The sequence below is a fragment of the Pholis gunnellus genome (assembly GCF_910591455.1).
Source record: "Pholis gunnellus genome assembly, chromosome: 9".
NCBI lineage: Eukaryota > Metazoa > Chordata > Actinopteri > Perciformes > Pholidae > Pholis > Pholis gunnellus.
Window position 1 is genome coordinate 27,274,041 of NC_136535.1, and position 26,662 is coordinate 27,300,702.

Sequence of the window (26,662 nt, forward strand, 5' to 3'; positions counted from 1 at the left end):
TGTGTATTTAGAACAGTATCACAGTACACTGAGTATGAGTACAATACGTATATCATAGTACAAAGAGTATTAGTACAACACTGTATACACAATAATATTGTGTATTAGTTTAATAATGCAGTAAGTTATATATTTACATTCTAGTGTAAGAACTGTCAGTACTTTGTGTACTATATTACTGTCAGTACACAAAGTATTATTGTACTACAGTATGTATATTATAGTACATGCAGTTTGTAATTGTACTGCATGTACTACAATACAAGTAATATTGATGTAGAACTGCACGCAATACTACAGTACACGCAGTATTGTAGTACATGTGTGTACACGCAGTATTGTCCAGTCCTCTCCCATCGGAGCGCCGCCCTGCGCATGCGCTCCTCTGAAGTTTAGGGTGGGAGTTAGCCTGTTAGCATTGCGAGCTAACCAGCCGGAGTGTGTAATGGCGGCCTCGGTGTTGCTGGGCTCGATGGACAACGTCGGAGGCAACTTCACGGTTAGCGGAGGCGGCGGTACCGGGAGTGTTTTAGGCGGGAATCATCATCATAATCATAACGGACCGGGACCCGCGGGTCCGGCTCCATGGAACCGGTCTCTGGACCGAGCTCTGGACGAAGCCTCGACCACCGGGAGCCTGAACCTCAGCGCCCGGAAGATGAAGGAGTTCCCCCGGAGCGCCGCTAACAACCACGACCTGACGGACACGACCAGGGCCGGTGAGTGGGACCCGGAGAACCCCGGGGGGTTGTGGGTAATCGCTTAAAGTTAACTTAAGAGGCCGTTTCTATGGACTTTAACGGCTGTGGAGAGAGAAGTTTGTCATAACACCGTCCGGATGGGACGGTGTTATGACAAACTTTATGACCCATAAACTACGTTCCCCTGTCGTGATTCCCCGGTCTCTATATTATCATATCACGGTAAAACACCACTCACTAACGTAACAGACCAACATATAACCCCACTCATCTATACACAGAGGTTTTTACCCTTTTAACCATTTTTATGAACCAAAATTACCGTCAGCTAACTTTAGCTAGTTATCGTTAGCTCTGTGTAGCGCGGTTACATTAACACTACGTCGCCTCGTTAACTTGTTTTAAAGTGTTTAGCTGATGTTAAACTATGTATATTTATTTGGTTTTCCTTTGCTGAACTGATGGAGAGAGAGAGGGAGGTGATGGGTAACAACTTGTCATTACACCTGTGAGGTTCATTGATGTTGGTGTATGTAGCATGCTAACAGCAGTGCATGCTGGGTTGTTTAGTTAAAGTTAACGGACTTTCCGGTTTCGGGGCTCCGTTGAGCTGTAACGAGCCTCACCCCGAGTCTATGACGTCGGTCTGAAGAAGGTGAAAACACACCTGGAGGGTTGTTCTGATTGGATAATGAGCGGCTCCGCCCACCTGAGGCTGACGGGCGTGAAGAAACAAGCAGAGCAGAGCAGGTTATCTGTCTGTCTGTCTCTCTGTCTGTCTGTGTGTGAGACTGATCACAAGCGGCTGTACAACAGGAAGTAAAGGTTACAATGGTGATGTGTACTTCCTGTCGATCCCCTCACAGCTGAACTGATAAATATTGGCCCAATCCCAATGTCCCCCCTCATGGAGTGAGGGTTTAGTTCTGTCTGTCAAATCATTGAGTGTTTGAGTCTCTGGCAGACATTTTGTTTCCTTTATGAAACCTTTCCGTAAGACTTAGCCTGAGGGAATTACCCACAATTCATTGCAATGTGCCGTTAAACACGAGGTAACCAGTGGACGCATGGAGACAAAGAGGACGCTCAGTGTGTTCAGCCTGGAGTACAACATGTACTCAGACACATGAAGGGTTAAAGATGAAAATTCATTCATCAAATATTAGATTCAGTCATTGAAGCTGTTTTGACAAAAACGAGTAAATAGATTCTATGAAGTTACTTCACCTTGTGAGGAAAGAGCCTGAAGACGTTCAGATCAGGGAGTACAAAGTACACAATAAATACACACAAGTATACATCACATGTGTTGTTGTTGTCATGGTAACGTGATACGTTCATATTCACACCATCTCAAGCCCTCACAGCCTCTCACACTCACACACTCACCAGCTGACCTCAGGGAGTCCTCCAGGGGTCAGGGGTCAGGGGGACGTTGGGACTGGGCCTCTGATACTAGTACTGAGTGTACTTAATGTTGTACTTTATGTGGTACTCAGCTGGGAGGTCATAGCATCCTGTGTCACCATGACAACCACACAGTGATGTGATTGGAGGAGAGAGAGAATGTTAGAAGTTCTATTTATGGACTCGGTCACGAGTCACACACACACATATACACACACACACACACATATACACATACACACACACACACATATACATATACACACACACACACACACACATATACATATACACACACACATATATACACACACACACACACACACACACACACATATACACACACAGTCTCACACACTCGCACACATAACACAGTCTGTCACACATACACACACACACAAGATGGTCCATTTAGAGTCAAACAGACCATAAAGCAGGGGATGCTTTAGGGCGGGGCTACACAGTGATTGACAGGTCGACACCAGAGACGTATAGTACAGAGTGTTTGTTACATGTGGTGTAATATAACCTGGTGTGTGTGTGTGTGTGTGTGTGTGTGTGTGTGTGTGTGTGTGTGTGTGTGTGTGTGTGTGTGTGTGTGTGTGTGTGTGTGTGTGTGTGTGTGTGTGTGTGTGTGTCTCTCTCTCTCTCTCCAGACTTGTCCCGTAACCGTCTCTCTGAGCTTCCTCTGGACGTCTGTGTCTTGGTGTCTCTGGAGAGTCTGAACCTTTATCAGAACTGTCTGAGGTCTCTACCTGAGAGTCTGCTCAACCTGCAGGCCCTCACCTACCTGAACCTCAGGTAACACACACACACACACACACACACACACACACCTACCTGAACCTCAGGTAACACACACACACACACACACCTACCTGAACCTCAGGTAACACACACACACACACACACACACACACACACACACACCTACCTGAACCTCAGGTAACACACACACACACACACACCTACCTGAACCTCAGGTAACACACACACACACACACCTACCTGAACCTCAGGTAACACACACACACACACGCACACACACACACCTACCTGAACCTCAGGTAACACACACACACACACACACACACACACACACACACACACACACACACACACATATATATATATATAATAGTGCTGTGCAAATTATCTCGTTAACGTATCAATTAATTACGCCGACAACTATTTTATCGCGCGTTAACGCAGGTTTATTATTGTGAGAGTGCCTTGCTCACTGGCAGCGGTGGAGGAAGTCTTCAGACTACGTTGATGCAGCGCGTGGGAGAAGAGATGAATTTAAATATACATCTTGAAAACCTATCTACGTCATGTTTATATGATTGTTAAACTCTCAGTAGTGAACTCAATGATGTGATTATTAAACATATTACAAACTAAACACTTTAAAACTCTACAGACAGCAGCAGGAAGAGACGCCACACACACACACACACACACACACACACACACACACACACACACACACACACACACACACACACACACAGCTGTTCACGCTCGCTGCTGCTTCTTGTGTTCAAAATGTGGCTGAATAATAAAAAAAGACGTTAGGGTGATAATAACGCGTTAACTTGCCCAGCACTAGTGTGTGTGTGTGTGTATATATATATATATATATATATTCAGTTGTTCAGTTAATCAAAGTGTCTCCATTCAAATGAACTGATACTGAAAAACACTGTCCCCCCCCCCCCCCCCCTCTGTCTCCCCTGTCCCCCCCCCCCCTGTCTCCCCCCCCCCCCTGTCCCCCCCCCCCCTGTCCCCCCCCCCCCCCCCCCCCGTCTCCCCCTCTCTCCAGTCGTAACCAGCTGTCAGTGCTCCCTGTGGTGGTCTGTACTCTTCCTCTGAAGGTTCTGATCGCCTGTAACAATAAACTGGTTTCTCTTCCTGAAGAAGTGGGTCAGCTGAGACACCTCACGGAGCTGGTGAGTTATGATCAGTTATTAGTTATTATTAGTTATTCAACTTTTATTTCAGACTCATGAGTCCATATAGCAAAAAACACAAATACAACAACATCTACAGCACAGTAGAGGACAGCGGGCTCAGGTGGAGTCATTGTGGTTAAAAACATCCAGACATTTGTTCCAATGTTCCAGAAAGCAGAAGAACACCGTGAGTCTCTGTGTTGGATCAGTGAAGGCTTTTATATATATATATATATATATATAATGACATGTTCTGAGTCACTTCATCAACATTTACATTTGTAGATGAAATTCCTCGACACAGCGTGGACGGTGGAACATTACGACTCACTAACATGACTTCTTGCACTTGTCCATCTTGGGAGCTTGAGCAAGATTGTGACAGCATCATTAAAGGCCACCTGACTCTTCTTCATGTGTTCTGTGCTGTGAGAGCTGCTGACGGGCAGCTTGTGCATACAGTCTGCAACACGCCGCTGCACATCATCATCACTTAGGTCATTCCTGATGATGATGAATATTTCATTTTGTGCTCCACATGTAGCTCTTGGCCTCCCATAATGAACGAGGGACCATGTAGCTTCTGATCCTCCTCGGTTCTAGACATCACGATAACACTCTGTGTAGAGTTGACGTCATGCTGCAGACCGTGAGCAGACTGAGCCGTGCTGTAAACCAGCGCTATGAGGAGCCAGGACCACTGAGTCATCAGCGTCAGATGGTTGAGAAGACGTTCCCTCCATACTTCCTGTCTCACACTCTTAACGCCTTACAAAGCTCATCACAGACACAGAGCAGGAGACAGGACTCCAGCTCTGCACTGGTCACTACGCTGCAGATACACTCCAGTATGGAGGCAGCCCTGCTCTGCTAGTTTGATCAGTTATGATCAGTTATTAGTTATTGATCAGTTATTATCAGTTATTATCAGAGTTATTGATGATCAGTTATTGATGATCAGTTATTGATGATCAGTTATTGATGGTCAGTTATTGATGACCAGTTATTGATGATCAGTTATTGATGACCAGTTATTGATGATCAGTTATTGATGACCAGTTATTGATGGTCAGTTATTGATGATCAGTTATTGATGACCAGTTATTGATGGTCAGTTATTGATGATCAGTTATTGATGATCAGTTATTGATGATCAGTTATTGATGATCAGTTATTGATGATCAGTTATTGATGGTCAGTTATTGATGATCAGTTATTGATGATCAGTTATTGATGATCAGTTATTGATGATCAGTTATTGATGACCAGTTATTGATGACCAGTTATTGATGGTCAGTTATTGATGATCAGTTATTGATGATCAGTTATTGATGATCAGTTATTGATGACCAGTTATTGATGGTCAGTTATTGATGATCAGTTATTGATGACCAGTTATTGATGGTCAGTTATTGATGGTCAGTTATTGATGACCAGTTATTGATGACCAGTTATTGATGATCAGTTATTGATGGTCAGTTATTGATGACCAGTTATTGATGACCAGTTATTGATGACCAGTTATTGATGATCAGTTATTGATGGTCAGTTATTGATGACCAGTTATTGATGACCAGTTATTGATGACCAGTTATTGATGATCAGTTATTGATGGTCAGTTATTGATGATCAGTTATTGATGATCAGTTATTGATGGTCAGTTATTGATGGTCAGTTATTGATGGTCAGTTATTGATGATCAGTTATTGATGACCAGTTATTGATGGTCAGTTATTGATGATCAGTTATTGATGGTCAGTTATTGATGACCAGTTATTGATGACCAGTTATTGATGGTCAGTTATTGATGGTCAGTTATTGATGATCAGTTATTGATGATCAGTTATTGATGATCAGTTATTGATGGTCAGTTATTGATGGTCAGTTATTGATGGTCAGTTATTGATGACCAGTTATTGATGGTCAGTTATTGATGATCAGAGTTATTGATGGTTTTGTGGATGTCCTCCTGCAGGACGTGAGCTGTAATGAGATCCAGACTCTACCGTGTCAGGTGGGTCAGCTGGAGGCTCTACGAGACCTGAACATCAGGAGGAACCACCTGGTGCAGTTGCCTCCAGGTACACACACACGCACACAGTCAGTACATGTGTATACATGTGTGTTTATTAGTACCACAGTATGATAAATACCTGTGTACTTGTGTCCAGAGCTGGCAGACCTCCCTCTAGTCCGTCTGGACTTCTCCTGTAACAAAGTGACCTCCATCCCCGTCTGTTACCGACAGCTCTCTCAGCTACAGACCATCGTCCTCGACAACAACCCTCTGCAGACCCCACCTGCGCAGGTACAGACAGGAAGTGGCATCAATCATGGCCAGCTACAGCTGAGTCTGTTTGTATTTCATGTGTGTGTGTGTGTAGATTTGTATTAAAGGGAAGGTCCACATATTTAAGTATCTGAACCTGGAGGCCAGTAAGACGACCCCTGACCTCCCAGACTACGACAGACGACCTCTGACCTTCAGCTCCTGGTCAGTTCATTATGTTTTAAATGATTGTAAACTGAATGTTTAATCATCTTTTCCATCCAGTCTTCCACTAACTGTAACCTTCACAATAAAAGCCCAGTCTTCCATTAACTCTAACCTTCAAAATAAAACCCCAGTCTGCCACTAACTGTAACCTTCACAATAAAAGCCCAGTCTTCCACTAACTGTAACCTTCACAATAAAAGCCCAGTCTTCCACTAACTGTAACCTTCACAATAAAAGCCCAGTCTTCCACTAACTGTAACCTTCACAATAAAAGCCCAGTCTTCCATTAACTCTAACCTTCACAATAAAAGCCCAGTCTTCCACTAACTGTAACCTTCACAATAAAAGCCCAGTCTTCCACTAACTGTAACCTTCACAATAAAAGCCCAGTCTTCCACTAACTGTAACCTTCACAATAAAAGCCCAATCTTCCATTAACTCTAACCTTCAAAATAAAACCCCAGTCTGCCACTAACTGTAACCTTCACAATAAAAGCCCAGTCTTCCACTAACTGTAACCTTCACAATAAAAGCCCAGTCTTCCACTAACTGTAACCTTCACAATAAAAGCCCAGTCTTCCACTAACTGTAACCATCACAATAAAAGCCCAGTCTTCCACTAACTGTAACCTTCACAATAAAAGCCCAGTCTTCCACTAACTGTAACCTTCACAATAGAAGCCCAGTCTGCCACTAACTGTAACCTTCACAATAAAAGCCCAGTCTGAGGGATGTTGTCTGACTAAATGTCTGTGTATCAGTGTTGATGAGCTGTACCCCGGACGTCCATACGGAGCGCTGGACTCTGGCTTCAACAGCGTCGACAGCGGAGACAAGAGATGGTCGGGGAACGAGGTCAGACACACACTGAACACACACACATGTCCTGTCCTCTGTTTCCTGTCTGTGAGTGAGCTCACTTCCTGTCTGTGTGTCCAGCCTACAGAGGAGCTTTCAGAGCTGCCGCTCAGAGTGGCTGAGATCAGCAGAGACCAGAGACACCGAGGAGGAGGAGGAGGAGGAGGAGGAGGAGGAGGAGGAGGAGGAGGAGGAGGAGGACCTCTGTTGGCAAACGGCACACGTGAGTTCATCACGTTCAGAAAATGACAGATTGTCATCGATGAAAATTAGATTATCCAAAGAATCTCTCTTTCTTTCTTTCTTTCTTTCTTTCTTTCTTTCTTTCTTTCTTTCCTCCCCCACAGATGTGGAGTTGGAGCAGATCGACTTCATCGACAGCTGTGTGGTAGAGGAAGAGGAGGAGGAGGGAAGGAGTCGAGGAGGAGGAGGAGGAGGAGGAGGCGGCAGGGACAGCATCAGCCTGAGCTCTCAGTTCATGGCCTACATCGAGAGACGCATCACCGGAGAGGTAGGAGCTCCGCCCACTGAGGTCACACAGCTTCATGTTAAAGAGACAAGTTCATCTCTTAGTTGGTATTTTCCTACAGTAGATGGAGCAGAGCAGCGTATTCCACACCATAAATGAATCAATATCAGTGATATTTACAATATTTGACCTCACCACAGACATAAACTCTGTGTGACTTCCTGTCTGTGTGTCCAGGGTTCTCCAGTGAAAACCAGCTCGAGGACAGAAGACACAAGGAAACACAACAGGTGCAGTAAAACAACTCTTTGTGTGGTTTATAAAATAAGAATTAACACGCTGACTGTAAACCAACATCCTGCCTGTCTCTCTGTCTGTCCTGTAGGAGTGTGGTTGATAGTGTCACGGCGCCTTCTAGTGCACAGAGCCAGGTAACACCTCAAATCAGTTCAACAAATCTCAGCTACTCATAGATAGATATCAACTTTATTCATCCTCAGGGTGAAATGAGTTTGTAGCAGCAGCAATTTACAGAGTAAAATATAACATGGAAATGCTCAATATATACAGTACAATAAAATAACAGAGCACATATTGAATTTGAAGGAATAGAATAATACAAAATAAGATAAAATATAAAAAAATGCACATTATATACAATGAATTAGAATGGTATTAAATTAACAACTAGGTAAACTAAACAAACTCATGTCTGTCTGTCCCTCAGAGAGGAGGTGGTGTTGTAGCTAAAGGAGGGGTGGAGAAGATGAGGAGGGAGGCTCAGCTCGCTGCTTTGAGGTACGACGAGGAGAGACACAAGAACCGATCTCTGCAAAGAGACTCCATCACCAGCACCACCAAGGTACCAGTTTAACCAGTTTAACCAGCCACTGACCCGTTTAACCAGCCACTGACCAGTTTAACCAGCCACTGACCCGTTTAACTAGTCACTGACCCGTTTAACCAGTCACTGACCCGTTTAACCAGTCACTGACCAGTTTAACCAGTTTAACCAGCCACTGACCCGTTTAACCAGTCACTGACCAGTTTAACCAGCCACTGACCAGTTTAACCAGCCACTGACCAGTTTAACCAGCCACTGACCAGTTTAACCAGCCACTGACCAGTTTAACCAGCCACTGACCAGTTTAACTAGTCACTGACCAGTTTAACCAGCCACTGACCAGTTTAACTAGTCACTGACCAGTTTAACCAGCCACTGACCAGTTTAACCAGCCACTGACCAGTTTAACCAGTTTAACCAGCCACTGACCCGTTTAACCAGCCACTGACCAGTTTAACTAGTCACTGACCAGTTTAACCAGCCACTGACCCGTTTAACTAGTCACTGACCAGTTTAACCAGTTTAACCAGCCACTGACCCGTTTAACCAGCCACTGACCAGTTTAACCAGTCACTGACCAGTTTAACCAAATCAAACTACACTTCCTGCAGATGTTTCACAATAAGAGTCCTCCGGGGAAATGCTAATATAGAACGTATTCATCATAGCATCACAACTGAACAGAGCTGCATTAGTTGTGATGTCTCACAGTGAACATGAGGTCAGAAGGTCAAAGGTTATTTTCACTAACTCTCTGTTTTGTTTTTCAGCATAAAACAGCTCAAAGTCCAACAAAGTCCAGTCCAGACAGTGAGGTGAGACTCTACAGACATCACAACAGACATCACAACAGACACGTACATCACAACAGACGTCACAATAGACACATACATCACAACAGACATCACAACAGACACGTACATCACAACAGACATCACAACAGACACGTACATCACAACAGACGTCACAACAGACACATACATCACAACAGACATCACAACAGACATCACAACAGACACGTACATCTCAACAGACGTCACAACAGACACGTACATCACAACAGACGTCACAACAGACACATACATCACAACAGACATCACAACAGACATCACAACAGACACGTACATCTCAACAGACGTCACAACAGACACGTACATCACAACAGACGTCACAACAGACACATACATCACAACAGACATCTCAACAGACATCACAACAGACACGTACATCACAACAGACGTCACAACAGACACGTACATCACAACAGACGTCACAACAGACACGTACATCACAACAGACATCACAACAGACACGTACATCTCAACAGACATCACAACAGACACGTACATCACAACAGACATCACAACAGACACGTACATCACAACAGACGTCACAACAGACACGTACATCACAACAGACGTCACAACAGACACGTACATCACAACAGACATCACAACAGACACGTACATCTCAACAGACATCACAACAGACACGTACATCTCAACAGACATCACAACAGACACGTACATCACAACAGACGTCACAACAGACACGTACATCTCAACAGACGTCACAACAGACACGTACATCTCAACAGACATCACAACAGACACGTACATCACAACAGACATCACAACAGACACGTACATCTCAACAGACACGTACATCTCAACAGACACGTACATCACAACAGACATCTCAACAGACACGTACATCACAACAGACACGTACATCACAACAGACGTCACAACAGACACGTACATCACAACAGACACGTACATCTCAACAGACACGTACATCACAACAGACACGTACATCACAACAGACATCACAACAGACACGTACATCACAACAGACATCACAACAGACACGTACATCACAACAGACACGTACATCACAACAGACATCTCAACAGACACGTACATCACAACAGACATCACAACAGACACGTACATCACAACAGACACGTACATCACAACAGACATCACAACAGACACGTACATCACAACAGACGTCACATGACACTTGAACACGTCACATGACCACATCACGTGACAAGCTGCTTCATCAACTTCCTGCTGAATCATCCGACCTTAGAAACGTTATGTTTATTGTGTCATGTGTCTGCTTACACATTGTAAACTAGTTCTACCGATTCTCCACTGTGTTCAATAAACCTGATCCAGGATCAGTCAGACCAGGGCTCGACCTGGGACCAGGAACTATAGGAAAACACCTCTAACAATGAACAGCGATACAACTTTAAAAACACTTTTCATTCTACTTCTTTTATTCTCGTCTGTCAGAATCAGACTGGTTGTGGTTGTTAAATCAATGTTTTAGCCCCCCCCCCCCCCCCCCCCCCCCCCCCCACACACACACACACACATGTTCACCTCGTGTCTGTCTGTCCATGTGTGTTCAGAATGTCTACCCCTCCAGACGCTCCACCCACACAGATGACTCCGCCCTCTTCATGGTAAGAATTTGGCCACGCCCCCCAAAATCTACTAACAACAAAAGATTAAAAGAAAATCGGAACAAGCTGGATCATTGGTGAATCATTCGATTTATGACTCGTCAGCACAGGAAACTGTACATAGCATTTCCTGTAGCTGTTTCACAATAAAAGCGGTACAGACGTGTAGTAGAAGTATGACGAAGGGACAAACAAACACGTTTTATACCACTTCCTTTCTTGTCTCTTTGATTGATTAGCAGTAACTACTTAAAGGTTCAGGTGCATCAGAGACACTGAGGACAGAAGAGGTCACGTCTGCAGTGTGGACATGAATCTGAATGATCCTCTGTAGTCTAACACCAGCATCCTGTCTCCATCACAACACTCTCCTCCTGTGTTCGTCTGTAGTTTACCTAGGATCTGTAGCAGCTTTCTGTCTGTCTGTCCACCTGTCTGTCTGTCCACCTGTCTGTCTGTCCACCTGTCTGTCTGTCCACCTGTCTGTCTGTCCCCCTGTCTGTCTGTCCACCTGTCTGTCCACCTGTCTGTCTGTCCACCTGTCTGTCTGTCCACCTGTCTGTCCACCTGTCTGTCTGTCCACCTGTCTGTCCACCTGTCTGTCTGTCCACCTGTCTGTCTGTCCACCTGTCTGTCCACCTGTCTGTCTGTCCACCTGTCTGTCCACCTGTCTGTCTGTCCCCCTGTCTGTATAGAGTTTAATCTCGATTTAGATATTTAAAAAATATGAAACGTTTAGATATTAATGACAATTAGTTTCTATTGTAAATTAAATGCAAAGTTTGTCATTATTGATACAATCCTGATATAAAAACTAAATCTGCTTCTTCTTCCTCTGTCAATCCTTCATGTCATCAACTTTCATTTTCTTCATTTTTGTTCTTTTGTATTTTTATATTTGTCTTTTCTTCACTTTATCTTTAGTTTGCTCCTCCTATTTTACGTGTGTGTGTGTGTGTGTGTGTGTGTGTGTGTGTGTGTGTGTGTCTTCAGTGGTTATTTAGAAGTTTCTCATCAGGAAAGCTGGAGAATAAGTCACATGACTGATCAGCTGTTTCTGCAGATATTTATTATCTATTTAAAGTGAAGACATCTCTCCATCTGTTTCTTCTTCTGCTCTCTGTTTACTGGTAGATTACAGATATTCATAAAGCCTGCAGCACCACCTTCTGACCAGACTATGCAGCCTGTTTATTGGACTGTTTTTCTGTTTGTGTTATACCTTCATCTTTTATTCCTGCACCTTCTATGTTTGTCTCTCTCTTTTTTCCTTGTCTGTCTGTCTGTCTGTCTCTCTGTCTCTCTGTCTCTCTGTCTGTCTGCCTGTCTGTCTGTGTGTCTGTCTGTCTGTCTGTCAGTCTTTGACTGGAGTGTCTGTAGACGGCTGTGGTTCTCACGCTTCTGATAGCTCCACCTCCTGTCTGCTGCAGGTACTGGAACCTGTATGCTTTCTGTCTGTGTGACTATGTGCATGTCTCACTGTCTAACAACACTCTGTGCTGTAAAGTGGAAGCGATGCCTCTGATGATATTCTCTGTGTTCATGACTCATGACTTCCATAATGTCCTGTGTTGTCTCTTTAGGGGGAGGATAGAGCTGCTCTGTCTCCAACAGGTAAGAACACACAGAAAGGACTCCGTCCACGTTTAATCAAACATTTCTATTTATTGATCGATTTGTTTTCGTCTTTTCTCCTTCCAGCCAATCAGTCGCCTTCGTACCCCAGCTCAGGGGGCGTGGCCTCCTGTCGGACAGCCGGTCTGAGACCAGAGAGCTTCCTGTTTCGTCTCGGCCAGAAAGAAGAGAAGAGGAAAGGTGAGGTGTTCAGATGTTCAGGTGTTCAGGTGTTCAGGTGCAGCCAGTGAGAGGAGGCTAATGATCGATTTTCTCCACAAGGCTCTCAATATGGCCGAACCGGCAGCTAACTGTTTACCTGAGGGGGAACCGGAGGGTCAGGACCTCACTAATTAAGACCTTTAGTGTGTCTGAGAGCAGAAGTAGGACAAAGGGACAAAGAGACAAACACATAGTGTGTGGTTCTTGTTATCGCTTTAGACGAGCTGACTATATATCAGAATATGTGGAACGTGGTTTCATCTGGATCTGGATCCACGGAGGACGCTCAGCCTCAGTTTGTGACTCCTGCCGTGTCCTCAGGTGATGCTGCTCAGACGCAGGAGGAGACTCCTGCTGCTCCTCCTCTGGTTGGAGAAGATGCTGAGGTGGTGGAGCAGCTCAGGAAGGTCAGTAAAGGTCACAGTGAGACACGGTGTTGAGGTCTCATGAGAACCCACGCTGTTACAACACCATCAGTTTACATTGTCTCTCATCCTGTCTGTCTCTCATCATCCTGTCTGTCTCTCTGTCCAGAATATCGAGGCTCGTCTGAAGGTGTCGTTGCCTAGCGACCTGGGAGCGGCTCTGACAGACGGGGTGGTTCTCTGTCATCTGGCCAATCACGTGAGGCCTCGGTCCGTCCCCAGCATCCACGTCCCCTCCCCCGCTGTGGTGAGTATTGTTGCCTCTGTGCTGCATATGATGCTGCGCTGTGACTGAGCAGAACGTCTCCATTCACTTGATGGGCTTTCAGCATGAAGAGAGCTGAAGACACACTTAACTTTGGGCCCATGTTGAGCAGCCGTACTTTAACATAGAAACATGATTCAGAGTTTAAAACGTAGACAAAACGCTGCAGTTTACATTAAGTCACTAAAAAGTCTATAAGTCTATAAAATCCAACAGAGTTACACATGAGCTCCACCAGCTGCTCCATCAGACTGTTAAACCTCTCAGCTCTCACACAGCAGACGTAGCAGCTGTGTGTGTGTGTGTGTGTGTGTGTGTGTGTGTGTGTGTGTGTGTGTGTGTGTGTGTGTGTGTGTGTGTGTGTGTGTGTGTGTGTGTGTGTGTGTGTGTGTGTGTGTGCAGCATCAGCCACACGGTCAACATGTCTTGTAAATGTTCTAGTAGTTTTATTCTCTTCATCACTGAGGAGACACAGACCTGCTGTTAGCCACTCTAATAACTCTGCTTCTACGTCCTGCAGCCTAAACTCACGATGGCCAAATGTCGACGAAACGTTGAGAACTTCCTGGACGCGTGTCGTAGGATCGGCGTTCCACAGGTAACTCTCACATGATGACACTCACCTGTGATACCTGTTGATCTGATCAGACATTAGGCACTCTCACACCTGGTACCTCGTTACGATGGACGGATGGACGTGATGTCACAGGACTCTTGTTTACCTCTTAAACTGATTCTTCTAAGTTGATCAGGTGGGCGTGGCCTCACTCCAGGATCTGTGACATCACTGTCTGCTCCTCTGCTTCTCCTCCACTAACAGCTTTCTTTCTTCTCTTTCACCTTCCTCACCTTTCATGAATCCTTTTTGTTTTTTATTATTCTGTCCATCTGTCCAAACATGTTGTCCTTCACCCCTCGACCCCCTCAGGACCGTCTCTGTTCAGTGGGGGAGGTCCTGGAGGGGGACGGCGGTGGCGTTTACGGGACGGTGGGCATGTTGCTCTCTGTGGCTCCGCCCCCAACTAGCCCCTCCCCTCGAGTCCAGCTGGCTGGCTTCGCCCTCTTCTACCTGTCCTTTATGTCGGTACTGTGTGCCCTCTACGTTCACCTGGCACCGCACGTTTGAACCCCACCGATGTCTCACCAGTATTTACTGAGCATCCTGTCCACCAAGTATCTCACTGATGAAGTAGTTAAACCCCAGACTGGATAAGAGAAGTGGACGTTATGAAGCCTCAAGTCTGCATTTTGTCCGTCGCCATCTTGTATTTTTTTAACAACCAGTGAACAGGAAGTGAGCATATCTGGACTGAGGAGGAGTGACGTAGAGACGCCGTATACGTCTCTGGTGTCGACCTGTCAATCACCGTGTAGCCCCGCCCCTAAAGCATCCCCTGCTTTATGGTCTGTGTGACTCTAAATGGACCATCATGTACTAAATGAACATCATGCTGTATTGAAGAAGACTTGAAACTAGAGATTGAGACCATAAACTCATGTTTACAATGTTTACTGAGGTAATAAATCAAGAGAGAAGTAGAGTCATTTTCTCATAGACTTCTATACAACCAGAGGAGTCGCCCCCTGGTGGACACTAGAGAGAATGCAGCTGTAACACATCCATGATGTCATTGTTCTTGTGACCATCAGACTCAGAAACACAAATCTTTCTCTGATGCTCGTGTGGGTCCAGGTCTTCGTGGCAGCAGATATCTTGGAGGATCTGATGGGATACAGATCCCGTCCAGTAGACTCCTGGTCCGCCCCAGAGTCTCTTTATGTGCCATGAATATCTCCATAAGGAGCTCAGTGTGGTTGATAGTATCCCTGATCTCAATCTTTTGATCAGTACTTACGAGGGTTAAGGTCCTGTAGGGCAGAGGTCCCCAACCTGTTTTGCACCACGGACCGGCTTCATGTCAGACCGGTGCTGCGTCCCTACTGGTTTTTGAACCGACTGGTTTCCCTTCAGAGCGCAGCAGCTGTTTTCTGTCTCTATCGCCAGATTCGTCACACGTTCACAAACATATTGCTGGAGATCTATAAGCCACATCTCATATTCATTATGCGGATTACGATTGTATAAGTGAGACTACATCACAGCCACGTATGAAGAAAATATATTTATGGAAAGAACAACCTGGATTCCAACTCAGTCGAGCAAAAATAGTATTTTCGCTAGTTTGCAGGCTTAATGTTTGAGGTGACGTATCACGTGACCGAGACAAGCGTCTGGTCATTTGTCAAGAATGACAGGCGGATGAAATTGCGAGAGAATCCGGTTATTTTTCAAAATAAAACTTAAAAAAATAAAATCAATAAAACGGAAATAATATAATATTTATTCTTTCTGTGCGGCCCCGTGGTTGGGGACCACTGCTGTAGAGGGATGAAGAGCTGACTCCTCATCATAACATTCCAGAACAAAGCCTGCATCACGGCCAAGCACCAATCTGATCCTTTTGTACTGATGGTAACATCGTTTAAAACTCAAATCCCTGGAACCTTGAAAGTCCTTAAATCCCTGCTGTCTACACTCCAGTGGACATCAGACTGATGTCATCAGAACTGACAACTTAACTTTGACTTAAACACCAATGACTCGTGACCTTATTTGGACCATAGTCCTAACTTGGGATGTCTTATCATCCCCAAACCTTAACTCAACTGAACTTAACTTGACTTATCCGGCACTAGTTGGTCTTTATTTGGGACTTGTTGACCGGGGACTAGTTGGTCTTTATTTGGGACTTGTGGACCGGGGACTAGTTGGTCTTTATTTGGGACTTGTGGACCGGGGACTAGTTGGTCTTTATTTGGGACTTGTGGACCGGGGACTAGTTGGTCTTTATTTGGGACTTGTGGACCGGGGACTAGTTGGTCTTTATTTGGGACTTGTGGACCGGGGACTAGTTGGTCTTTATTTGGGACTTGTGGACCGGGGACTAGTTGGTCTTTATTTGGGACTTGTTGACCGGGGACTAGTTGGTCTTTATTTGGGACTTGTGGACCGGGGACTAGTTGGTCTTTATTTGGGACTTGTGGACCGGGGACTAGTTGGTCTTTATTTGGGACTTGTGGACCGGGGACTAGCTGGTCTTTATTTGGGACTTGTTGACCGGGGACTAGTTGGTCTTTATTTGGGACTTGTGGACGTTGACCGGGGACTAGTTGGTCTTTATTTGGGACTTGTTGACCGGGGACTAGTTGGTCTTTATTTGGGACTTGTTGACCGGGGACTAGTTGGTCTTTATTTGGGACTTGTTGACCAGGGACTAGTTGGTCTTTATTTGGGACTTGTTGACCGGGGACTAGCTGGTCTTTATTTGGGACTTGTTGACCGGGGACTAGTTGGTCTTTATTTGGGACTTGTTGACCAGGGACTAGTTGGTCTTTATTTGGGACTTGTTGACCGGGGACTAGTTGGTCTTTATTTGGGACTTGTTGACCGGGGACTAGCTGGTCTTTATTTGGGACTTGTTGACCGGGGACTAGTTGGTCTTTATTTGGGACTTGTGGACCGGGGACTAGTTGGTCTTTATTTGGGACTTGTGGACCGGGGACTAGTTGGTCTTTATTTGGGACTTGTGGACCGGGGACTAGTTGGTCTTTATTTGGGACTTGTGGACCGGGGACTAGTTGGTCTTTATTTGGGACTTGTGGACCGGGGACTAGTTGGTCTTTATTTGGGACTTGTGGACCGGGGACTAGTTGGTCTTTATTTGGGACTTGTGGACCGGGGACTAGTTGGTCTTTATTTGGGACTTGTTGACCGGGGACTAGTTGGTCTTTATTTGGGACTTGTGGACCGGGGACTAGTTGGTCTTTATTTGGGACTTGTGGACCGGGGACTAGTTGGTCTTTATTTGGGACTTGTGGACCGGGGACTAGCTGGTCTTTATTTGGGACTTGTTGACCGGGGACTAGTTGGTCTTTATTTGGGACTTGTGGACGTTGACCGGGGACTAGTTGGTCTTTATTTGGGACTTGTTGACCGGGGACTAGTTGGTCTTTATTTGGGACTTGTTGACCGGGGACTAGTTGGTCTTTATTTGGGACTTGTTGACCAGGGACTAGTTGGTCTTTATTTGGGACTTGTTGACCGGGGACTAGCTGGTCTTTATTTGGGACTTGTTGACCGGGGACTAGTTGGTCTTTATTTGGGACTTGTTGACCGGGGACTAGTTGGTCTTTATTTGGGACTTGTTGACCGGGGACTAGTTGGTCTTTATTTGGGACTTGTTGACCGGGGACTAGCTGGTCTTTATTTGGGACTTGTTGACCGGGGACTAGTTGGTCTTTATTTGGGACTTGTTGACCGGGGACTAGTTGGTCTTTATTTGGGACTTGTTGACCGGGGACTAGTTGGTCTTTATTTGGGACTTGTTGACCGGGGACTAGTTGGTCTTTATTTGGGACTTGTTGACCGGGGACTAGTTGGTCTTTATTTGGGACTTGTGGACCGGGGACTAGCTGGTCTTTATTTGGGACTTGTTGACCGGGGACTAGCTGGTCTTTATTTGGGACTTGTGGACCGGGGACTAGTTGGTCTTTATTTGGGACTTGTGGACCGGGGACTAGTTGGTCTTTATTTGGGACTTGTTGACCGGGGACTAGTTGGTCTTTATTTGGGACTTGTTGACCGGAGACTAGTTGGTCTTTATTTGGGACTTGTGGACCGGGGACTAGCTGGTCTTTATTTGGGACTTGTTGACCGGGGACTAGCTGGTCTTTATTTGGGACTTGTGGACCGGGGACTAGCTGGTCTTTATTTGGGACTTGTTGATGGAGTTCAAACTTTTTTCCTTCCTGTTGAAGCTCCGCCCCCTGAAGCCCCGCCCCCTGTGCCTTATGTTTGATTGGCTGTCTGAGTGTGTGTGTTTACTCTTTGTAAAGCCCCTCCTCTCTGTGATACCACCATGGAGCCAGTTTAAATGTCTCCTGTAGTGTTGACCCAGAATATCTGTTGAAGATGAATAAAATGAAGTGAAGCTCCTGCTGTGTGTCTTTACCTGTTTACTGTAGAAGAAGAACACGACGACATGTTGGTGGTCACATGATTTGTGGTCACGTGACATCACACAGCTGGAGGATTGTTATTTATTTAGTGTTATATGAATTCTGTAGTAAGCTGTGTAATAACAGCAGGTTATGTGAAGTAATATCTAACCTATTATATTAAATAACATTGTGATATTGTTTAATATTTATATTATTTAACATTAATATAACATATTCATATGTTATGTAACATAAATCAAAGTGTTTCTGAGTCTCTTTCCTTCATCAGTTCATTTTGTTTTTTCCATCCCTTTGTGTTGCCATGGTTACCTTTTTATTTACCATCCGTTGACCCGCCTCTCTCCGTCCCCGCCGTGTGTCTTCTTCTGTGGTGTCTTGTCTCCGTAGACTCAGCTGTGTCTTCCTCTACACATCCTGGAGGAGCGAGGGCTCCCTCAGGTGGGCGGGACTGTCAGCGCCCTGCTGGACCTAGCCCCGCCCAGACATCCCGTCTCCACGACAACAACAATACCTGGCCCCCCCGCCGGCATGTAGACACCACCACCGCCGCACGCGCTCAGTCCACCTCCTGTTACGCTCCTTAGTGTGTTTTAAAGGATCTGACGGAGAAACGGGTCCGACTCTCAGCTAGAAGCTCAACGTAATCTTTTTGAGTAAGTTAAAGGGTCTTAATGAGGCCGTTTAAGGGTCTCGGTGAGGCCGTTAAAGGGTCTCGGTGAGGCCGGTTAAGGGACTCGGTGAGGCCGTTTAAGGGACTCGGTGAGGCCGTTTAAGGGACTCGGTGAGGCCGTTTAAGGGACTCGGTGAGGCCGTTTAAGGGTCTCGGTGAGGCCGTTTAAGGGACTCGGTGAGGCCGTTTAAGGGACTCGGTGAGGCCGGTTAAGGGTTTCGGTGAGGCCGTTAAAGGGTCTCGGTGAGGCCGTTTAAGGGACTCGGTGAGGCCGTTTAAGGGACTCAGTGAGGCTGTTTGATTCTTCTTGTTTTACATTAATCTCCTCGACACTTTAACTTTTATTTATTTATTGATCTACTAAACATGCTGAAGGATGGAGAACACGTCAAACTAAGATATTCAGACACTAAACATAGAAATTATACTTTAAAAACAACATTAAATGAGTAAAAGCTAATGTGGCTAAATGTTACTTTACATGAAAACATTTGAGCATTAAAATACGTCCTTTTTGAAAACAGTGAGTTTAGATATGGTGCTGCTAAATGCTATCAATATATAGCATTTATTGAAATAACACTAATGTAGCTCTATGCTAACGGTAGCCAACATCAACATAGTTCACAGCTAATATTAGTTTACATCCTAAGCCTTGTTAGTTTTTAGTTGAAGCTAACATGGCTAGCTGTAAATATCAGCTAATATCAATTGCTTTAGGATTGAAGCTAAGCTAAAGCTAGTTTAGAGTTTAGTGACAGCGCACATAGATCATCACTGCTAACATTAGCAACACAAACTTATGTAGTGAGCTAACATTTTGCTAAAAGTCTTGTAGGTTTTAATATTAAACATCAGCTAGCTGTAATGTTAAACATTAGCAAACATTAATCTACTCTGTTTGGATATGAGGCTAATGTAGCTTCATGCTAATGTTGATAAAGTTGAACGCAGGTTTACATGAGTAATAGCTAATTTAAGCTAACATTATGAACCCAGTAGGTTTGAAGGATAAGCTAACACAGCTAGCTGTAAAGATAAACATTAGCTAATGTTAGACTTGAGCTGAAGCTAATATTGCTCACTGCTAATGTTAGCAAACTTTATGAACCCAGTAGGTTTGGAGTTGAAGTTAACACAGCTAGCTAGACAAGTTTAACATTAGCTAACATTAGACTTGAACTGAAGCTAAGGTAGCTCAATACTAATGTTAACTAACATTATTAACGTAGTAGGTTCCCAGGTAGCTAACAGTAGACAGTGCTAACGTTAGCTAATGTTAGACTGGAGCTAAAACTAAAGTAGCTCAGTGCTAATGTCAGCTAACATGTGTCTTTTATCAGTTGAGTCTTCAGCTGTGTTTTCTCCGTCAGATTCAAACGTCAGAATCTAGTTTCTTGTTTAAAGCTTCATTGAGTTCTGATTGAACGTCAGCTTGCGTGACATCAGCGATCATGTGATGAAGTAAACGTCTGCAGCCCCTGAACTCTGACTCGCAGGATCTTTGTTGCCATCAGATGGTGGTCGTCTCTGTTCACACGGTCGTTTTTATTGTTTTTAACGTTTCACTGTCTGTCTGTCTGTTTCACCTGTCAGTTCAGGTGGTTACCTGTCTGTCTCTCAGGTGGTTACCTGTCTGTCTCTCAGGTGGTTACCTGTCTGTCTCTCAGGTGGTTACCTGTCTGTCCGTTGTTTGAGGCTCCTTCACCACCTGGTTGATCCTTCTCCTTGATGTCATCATCAATAAATGATGATGTCATTGATCAGCAGCTCAATTGAAGCTTTTCTAATAACGATAATATAACTTTAGTTCTAAACTACTTTTACAGACGTAATTATTTAAATTGTATAGAATCTTTTCTGTAATTTATTAAATTCATTTCTATATTTATGAGGACGACACATTTCAGTTTTTTACCTGAAGAAACAAATGAGTTTTATTGTGAAAAATCATCTGATAGTTTTAGAGTGACGTCAAAGACTTAAAACTTTAATGACTCTGATGATGTCATCAAACAGACCTCAGCTCTGCTCTGATTGGACGGGGACGACCAGGTGCTGACGACCTCTTCTCTGTTTCTGTTGCATTCTGGGAAATATTTTCATGTTCTACAGCCACACTACTACAGTCTTTATTGAATACATGTGTACAAATATTCTCTGTAAATATATATATGATATATATATATTTGTCTCATAGAGCAGTTCAGTGTGTTTATTTCATTATTATACGTCTTCATCGCTCTGCTGACATCATGCTGCATTCAGGGGACATGAGGAAGACCTTTGTTCCTATTTCACATGAACTCATCGTGAGCTTCCTGTGAGGCTGAACTCAGGGCCCTGCAGCATGTGCAGATTGCTCTGATTGACAGGTGTGCTGTCCAACCACGTGGCCGGAGCGGACAGGTGTTCTAGTGGACCAATCAGGGTGTTTCTCCTGTGTACAGATGTTTTATGTCTTTCTTCTTCATGTGGGGGGGTCATGGGATGATGTCACGTGGTTTTAAAGGACATTCCACGTGTTTTCTTCTTCCTGTTTCAAGTGTTATTTGAACTGTATAAAGATTTGAACATGTCTGTATGAAGAGTTGAGTTTAAGTGCTTTAAATAAATATTTTATTCTTCTTCTGAATCCTTTTAACTGAATTTCAAAGAAATACACTTTACTGAAGAATCTGTAACTCAACATGAAAACATCCGTTACAGTTTAAACTTCTTCTTCGTGAGTTTTATTAAAGTATCAAAGAAATAAAACATTCTTAAAAATCTATTCATTTTATTGATTTAGCCCGAAAGTCTGCTTTAAGTTCAGATGGAACCAAATAGTTTTATATAATATACATTATTTATTATACGAATATATTTATATAAATATATATTATATAATGTATATTTATAATATATGTATTTATTTTATTCTTATGGTGTAAACTCATGATGATGAATCTATAAACAGCTCAGAATAATCCTGTAGACGGATTTTTATTTATGTTCAGGATCAAACAAAGATAAAAGATTAATACGTAAAGATAGAAAACAAAACATTAATAAAAACGAGTTCATTAAAAGTAGAGTAAATAGAGTGATTTAAATGGGCAAGTTATTTAATAAACTATATAATTAAACTGGCTAAAATAACAAGTGAAGAGAATAATTAAAACAAATAAAACATTTATTGTTTTTGTTAAAATAACACATCTTAAAGCAAAATAAATAAAATAAAACGGACTGTGAATAAATCCGCCATTTTGTTCAGGCAGCTCAGCGGACACCTCTGTTGACGATAATTTCCCAGCATCCTTTGCACACTTCCTTTTCCTCCATCTTCTTCCCCTCAGTGACGGTAAGACACCAACATGTCCGTCTCAAATTTACTATTAAACATGTAAACCGGGTCGTTTCTGACCGATAATCATCGTCGGCGACCCGGCGGGTTGTTCTCCAGTCACCGGGATGTTTGTGTCGGTGGTTTGTTCCGCGATGGCGGAGATTCAGTTCGGATGAAGCTAACAGCGGCTAACGGAGCGGAGAGCAGCCGGCAGAGAGGCTGCTAGTCCCGGGTAGACTCAGAGGAGTGTCTCGGTTTGATGGAGGTGGAGCCGTGAGAAACATGGCGGTGATGAAACGTAAAGGTTCTCCCGGTGTCGTTAATGTGTTAACGGGTTGTTACCGGTGAAAGTGAAGCCGGTAGAAGCGCGCTGAGCTAACGTTAGCATGTTGGCATATATGTGTTACAGACTAAGTGGTCTCATGTTAACGTGCGTCAGTGTTTACTAGGTTTTAGTTGAATGTGTCACTGATATGAGGCTGCTACAGGCTACCTGTTAGCTACACACGTACTCCAACAGGTCTGCTGTCAGTGGTGTGAGTAGTATTTTATGTAGTACAAATACTACAGAGGAGGTGATGTTCACTCACCACCTCAGTAACTGTTCTACCTCAGTAACCGTCACAAATCAACGTTCATTACGTCACAGCTCCATTCATTGGTCTCAGCCTCCGCTCCCTCTGAGCCTCATGTCTCAGCAGAATGATGGGATGTCTGAGTGACCAGCGCTGCCTTCTCCTTGAAGCTTTGTAATAACTTCTGTTCGCCTGACAACCGTCTAAGGCGCTGCGCTGCACCGACATGACAACTTTGAGCGCAGTTGCACATATTTTTGCACTGAGAAACCTAGCCTCCTTGTTCCTAATCCCTTATTCCTCATCCCTTGGCCCTTATTCCTCATCCCTTGGCCCTTATTCCTAATCCCTTATTCCTCATCCCTTAGCCCTTATTCCTTAGCCCTTAGTCCTAGTCCCTTAGCCCTTATTCCTAGTCCCTTGTTCATCTAACTGAGCATCTCGTTACGTGTGAAGCTTCACAGAATGAACGTGTGAAGCTAAATATACTTTGAGTACCAGCAGTAGGACGTTCATGTGTTCATTTTAATGAGGTGTATAATGTAAATATGTCATGAATACTATATTGAGTAGTAATGTGTAAAGTAACTAAAGCTGTCAGTAATGTGGAGCAGTGAAAGATTTCCTCTGAGATGAAGTACAAGTACCTCAAAGCTATACTTCAGTAAAGGTACTTGGTTACTTTCCACCACAGCTGCTGCTCATCCTGTTACATGTTCATGTGAACATGTTGTTATTAAAGCTGCAGCTGATAATGTGACTGTTTGTGTGCAGGTGACTCACCTGGAGAAGACTGACAATGCCTGGAAGGTAAGCAGCCACAACTACACACTAACTACACACTAACTACACAACAACCACAACTACACACTAACTACACACTAACTACACACAACTACCACAACTACCCACAACTACACACTAACTACACACAACTACACACAACTACCCACTAACTACACACAACAACCACAACTACCACAACTACACACTAACTACACACAACTACACACTAACTACACACAACAACCACAACTACACACAACTACCCACAACTAACCTCACTGTGGCTGTTTGATTAGTCAGGCTGTGGATCAGTGACTCTGTGTTTGATTAGTCAGGCTGTGGATCAGTGACTCTGTGCTCTACCCTTCAGACTGTGGAGTAAGGCCATCTTCACCGGCTATAAGCGAGGTCTGAGGAACCAGCGTGAACACACGGCTCTGCTGAAGGTCGAGGGCTGTTACAGCAGAGACGAGGTGGACTTCTACCTCGGCAAACGCTGCGCCTACGTCTACAAGGCCAAGAAGTAAGAACCACCTGAGGCCCAGCTGGTCTCTCCTGGACCACAAGCTTTCACACAATGTTCACGTTATTTTATGTACATTAACTCCGGTGAACAGAGTTTCTATAAGGACCTTGAACGCCTCGTTGTCACATAACTGTCTCCACCCGCTCGTCCCGTCCCTCAGTGTGAATGAAACGCTCGTGTGTTAACCGATCCCTCCGCTGTTGTCTTCAGGAACACGGTGACGCCGGGCGGTAAGCCCAACAAGACGCGTGTGATCTGGGGCAAAGTGACCCGAGCTCACGGCAGCAGCGGGATGGTCCGAGCTAAGTTCAGCAGCAACCTGCCGGCTAAAGCCATGGGACACCGAGTCAGAGTGGTGAGTTCAGGGGTTATTATGGGATGTATAATTGTAATATGAATATTTTATGAAGAATAGATTGAGTGTTGATCTAGAATGTGTAGCTCTAAGTCACTGTGGGTCCAAAGCGTATGTAAGATCAGATGTTACTGTTTTATTGTGGCGGTCTGACTTCCTGTCTTCATTGTGACTTCCTGTCTCCTAACAGATGCTGTATCCTTCTCGAGTGTAAAGAGGAAACCTGCAGATGTTCTTGTTTGTACAGAAACAATAAAAGTGACGTGAGGTCCACCAGTGACTCCGTGTCTTCATTTCATCATCTTCATCATCTTCATCATCCGTCTCTGGAGCGTTTCTAATAGTTTCTGTTTTAGTTCAATGAAAGTCAACAGAAAAACTAACAGTAAAGGATTTAAAACCTACACAATGTGAGCTGTTCACTGAAAGCAAAGCATTCTGGGAGAGTGGAGGGTTAGTTCTGCCCTGAAATAAACCTCTCAGGCTCAACGCAGTCTGTTTTTAGTACACAAGAGTACTACAACATGTAGTACCACGTTCATTAAATACATGTAGTACCACAAAGATATAGACTGATGATGAAACATGTTTGTCTATAATATTTATAATTATGATGTGAAGTTTTCTTCCTGATTTAGTTAAATGTTTAATAAACTAAAACTCATCTAACAGATGTTCAGCATCAGTAGAAACAGTGGAACACGTTCTAACAGACTTCTTAGTTGATTTGTCTCAATAACAGAATGTTCTGCTCTATTTGGTCATGTGACATGAAAGGGGAGGGGCAGCGGTGTGGGGGCGTGGCCTGGCCCGTGTTGCAGCTCTACACAGCTTGTAGAGCTCCTGACTGACCTCTGGTCCAGTGACCTCATGCTGTTCATGGTACAGCAGGTTTTAATATGTGTAGAAACAAAACTTTTTCATTCGTGGTCAGAAGAAATGGCAACAAATGCCGACCTGTGCAGAAACGACTCCAGCCTCAGCTGGTCTGATTGGTTGACGTAGAACCTGTCAGCCAATCAGAGCAGAGTAGGCGGCTCATTCCTTCAGCTTTGACAGAATAAAATCTGATGAAACTAAATTTAAAACTGATTATTAAAAAAACAATGAAAAATGACTTCATTCCAAAACATATTAATTTACTTTTTATTTTCATTTTTCATGAAACAAAAGAACATAATCCATATTTATTACACAAACAATAGAAACAATGTTACTAAACCTTCAGATATTAAGTGTATTTAAAGCCTTTTTATTTACAAACGTCTTCAGGAAAACATAATCACATTTATTATGAGACATTAATATCCAGCTGATAACATTTATTATAAAAACTCAGTTCAGTTCACAAACTGATGAATATGTAAATAAAGTAAAGAATAAATTAGAAGTGACCTCCGGTGAGCCTGCAGGTGTGTCTGACTTCCTGGAGAGAAAGTCATGTGATCTGTCTCGTGACATCATCATCACAGCTGATTTAACAGAGTAGAGCAGTTTGATGACCTCATAGCATGACGTCATATTGTTTGAAGTTATTTTAAGATGAAGTGTTTGTGTTTATTCCTCATGTCTCTCAAGTACTTCACTTCAGTGTTGAGGTACTTTACTTGAGTATTTCCATTTTTGAGGTACACAATTCTTACTGCACTACATTTAATAAT

The 26,662-nt window shown here is 43.9% G+C and overlaps 3 protein-coding genes across 3 annotated transcripts in view; all 3 read left to right on the forward strand.

The window, feature by feature from the left end:
• The first annotated feature begins 436 nt into the window (after positions 1-436).
• lrch3 (leucine-rich repeats and calponin homology (CH) domain containing 3) lies at positions 437-22,055 on the forward strand. Its single transcript, XM_079166727.1, has 20 exons — positions 437-719; positions 2,765-2,909; positions 3,934-4,060; positions 6,039-6,144; positions 6,235-6,371; positions 6,448-6,557; positions 7,322-7,415; positions 7,500-7,641; positions 7,766-7,929; positions 8,125-8,177; positions 8,273-8,318; positions 8,615-8,749; positions 9,502-9,546; positions 11,157-11,210; positions 12,794-12,824; positions 12,912-13,025; positions 13,368-13,453; positions 13,581-13,718; positions 14,257-14,334; positions 19,146-22,055. The coding sequence occupies exons 1-20, from the start codon at positions 446-448 to the stop codon at positions 19,290-19,292; spliced, it is 2,226 nt and encodes a 741-aa protein (XP_079022853.1). The 5' UTR covers positions 437-445; the 3' UTR covers positions 19,293-22,055.
• Positions 22,056-22,737: 682 nt separating this feature from the next.
• Positions 22,738-25,274, forward strand: rpl35a (ribosomal protein L35a). The gene is made up of 5 exons (XM_079166096.1): positions 22,738-22,774; positions 24,109-24,144; positions 24,491-24,643; positions 24,857-25,001; positions 25,192-25,274. Exons 2-5 carry the CDS (start codon positions 24,134-24,136, stop codon positions 25,213-25,215), a joined length of 333 nt encoding a protein of 110 aa, XP_079022222.1. The 5' UTR covers positions 22,738-22,774; positions 24,109-24,133; the 3' UTR covers positions 25,216-25,274.
• A 1,293-nt stretch (positions 25,275-26,567) lies between these two features.
• Positions 26,568-26,662, forward strand: part of LOC306701620 (uncharacterized protein) — a gene marked incomplete at both ends in the record, with an annotated part of 2,878 nt that continues 2,783 nt past the window's right edge. The window contains one exon of the mRNA XM_079166975.1: positions 26,568-26,599. Within this exon, the coding sequence (XP_079023101.1) occupies positions 26,568-26,599 (32 nt within the window). The remainder of the gene's footprint in view (positions 26,600-26,662) is intronic.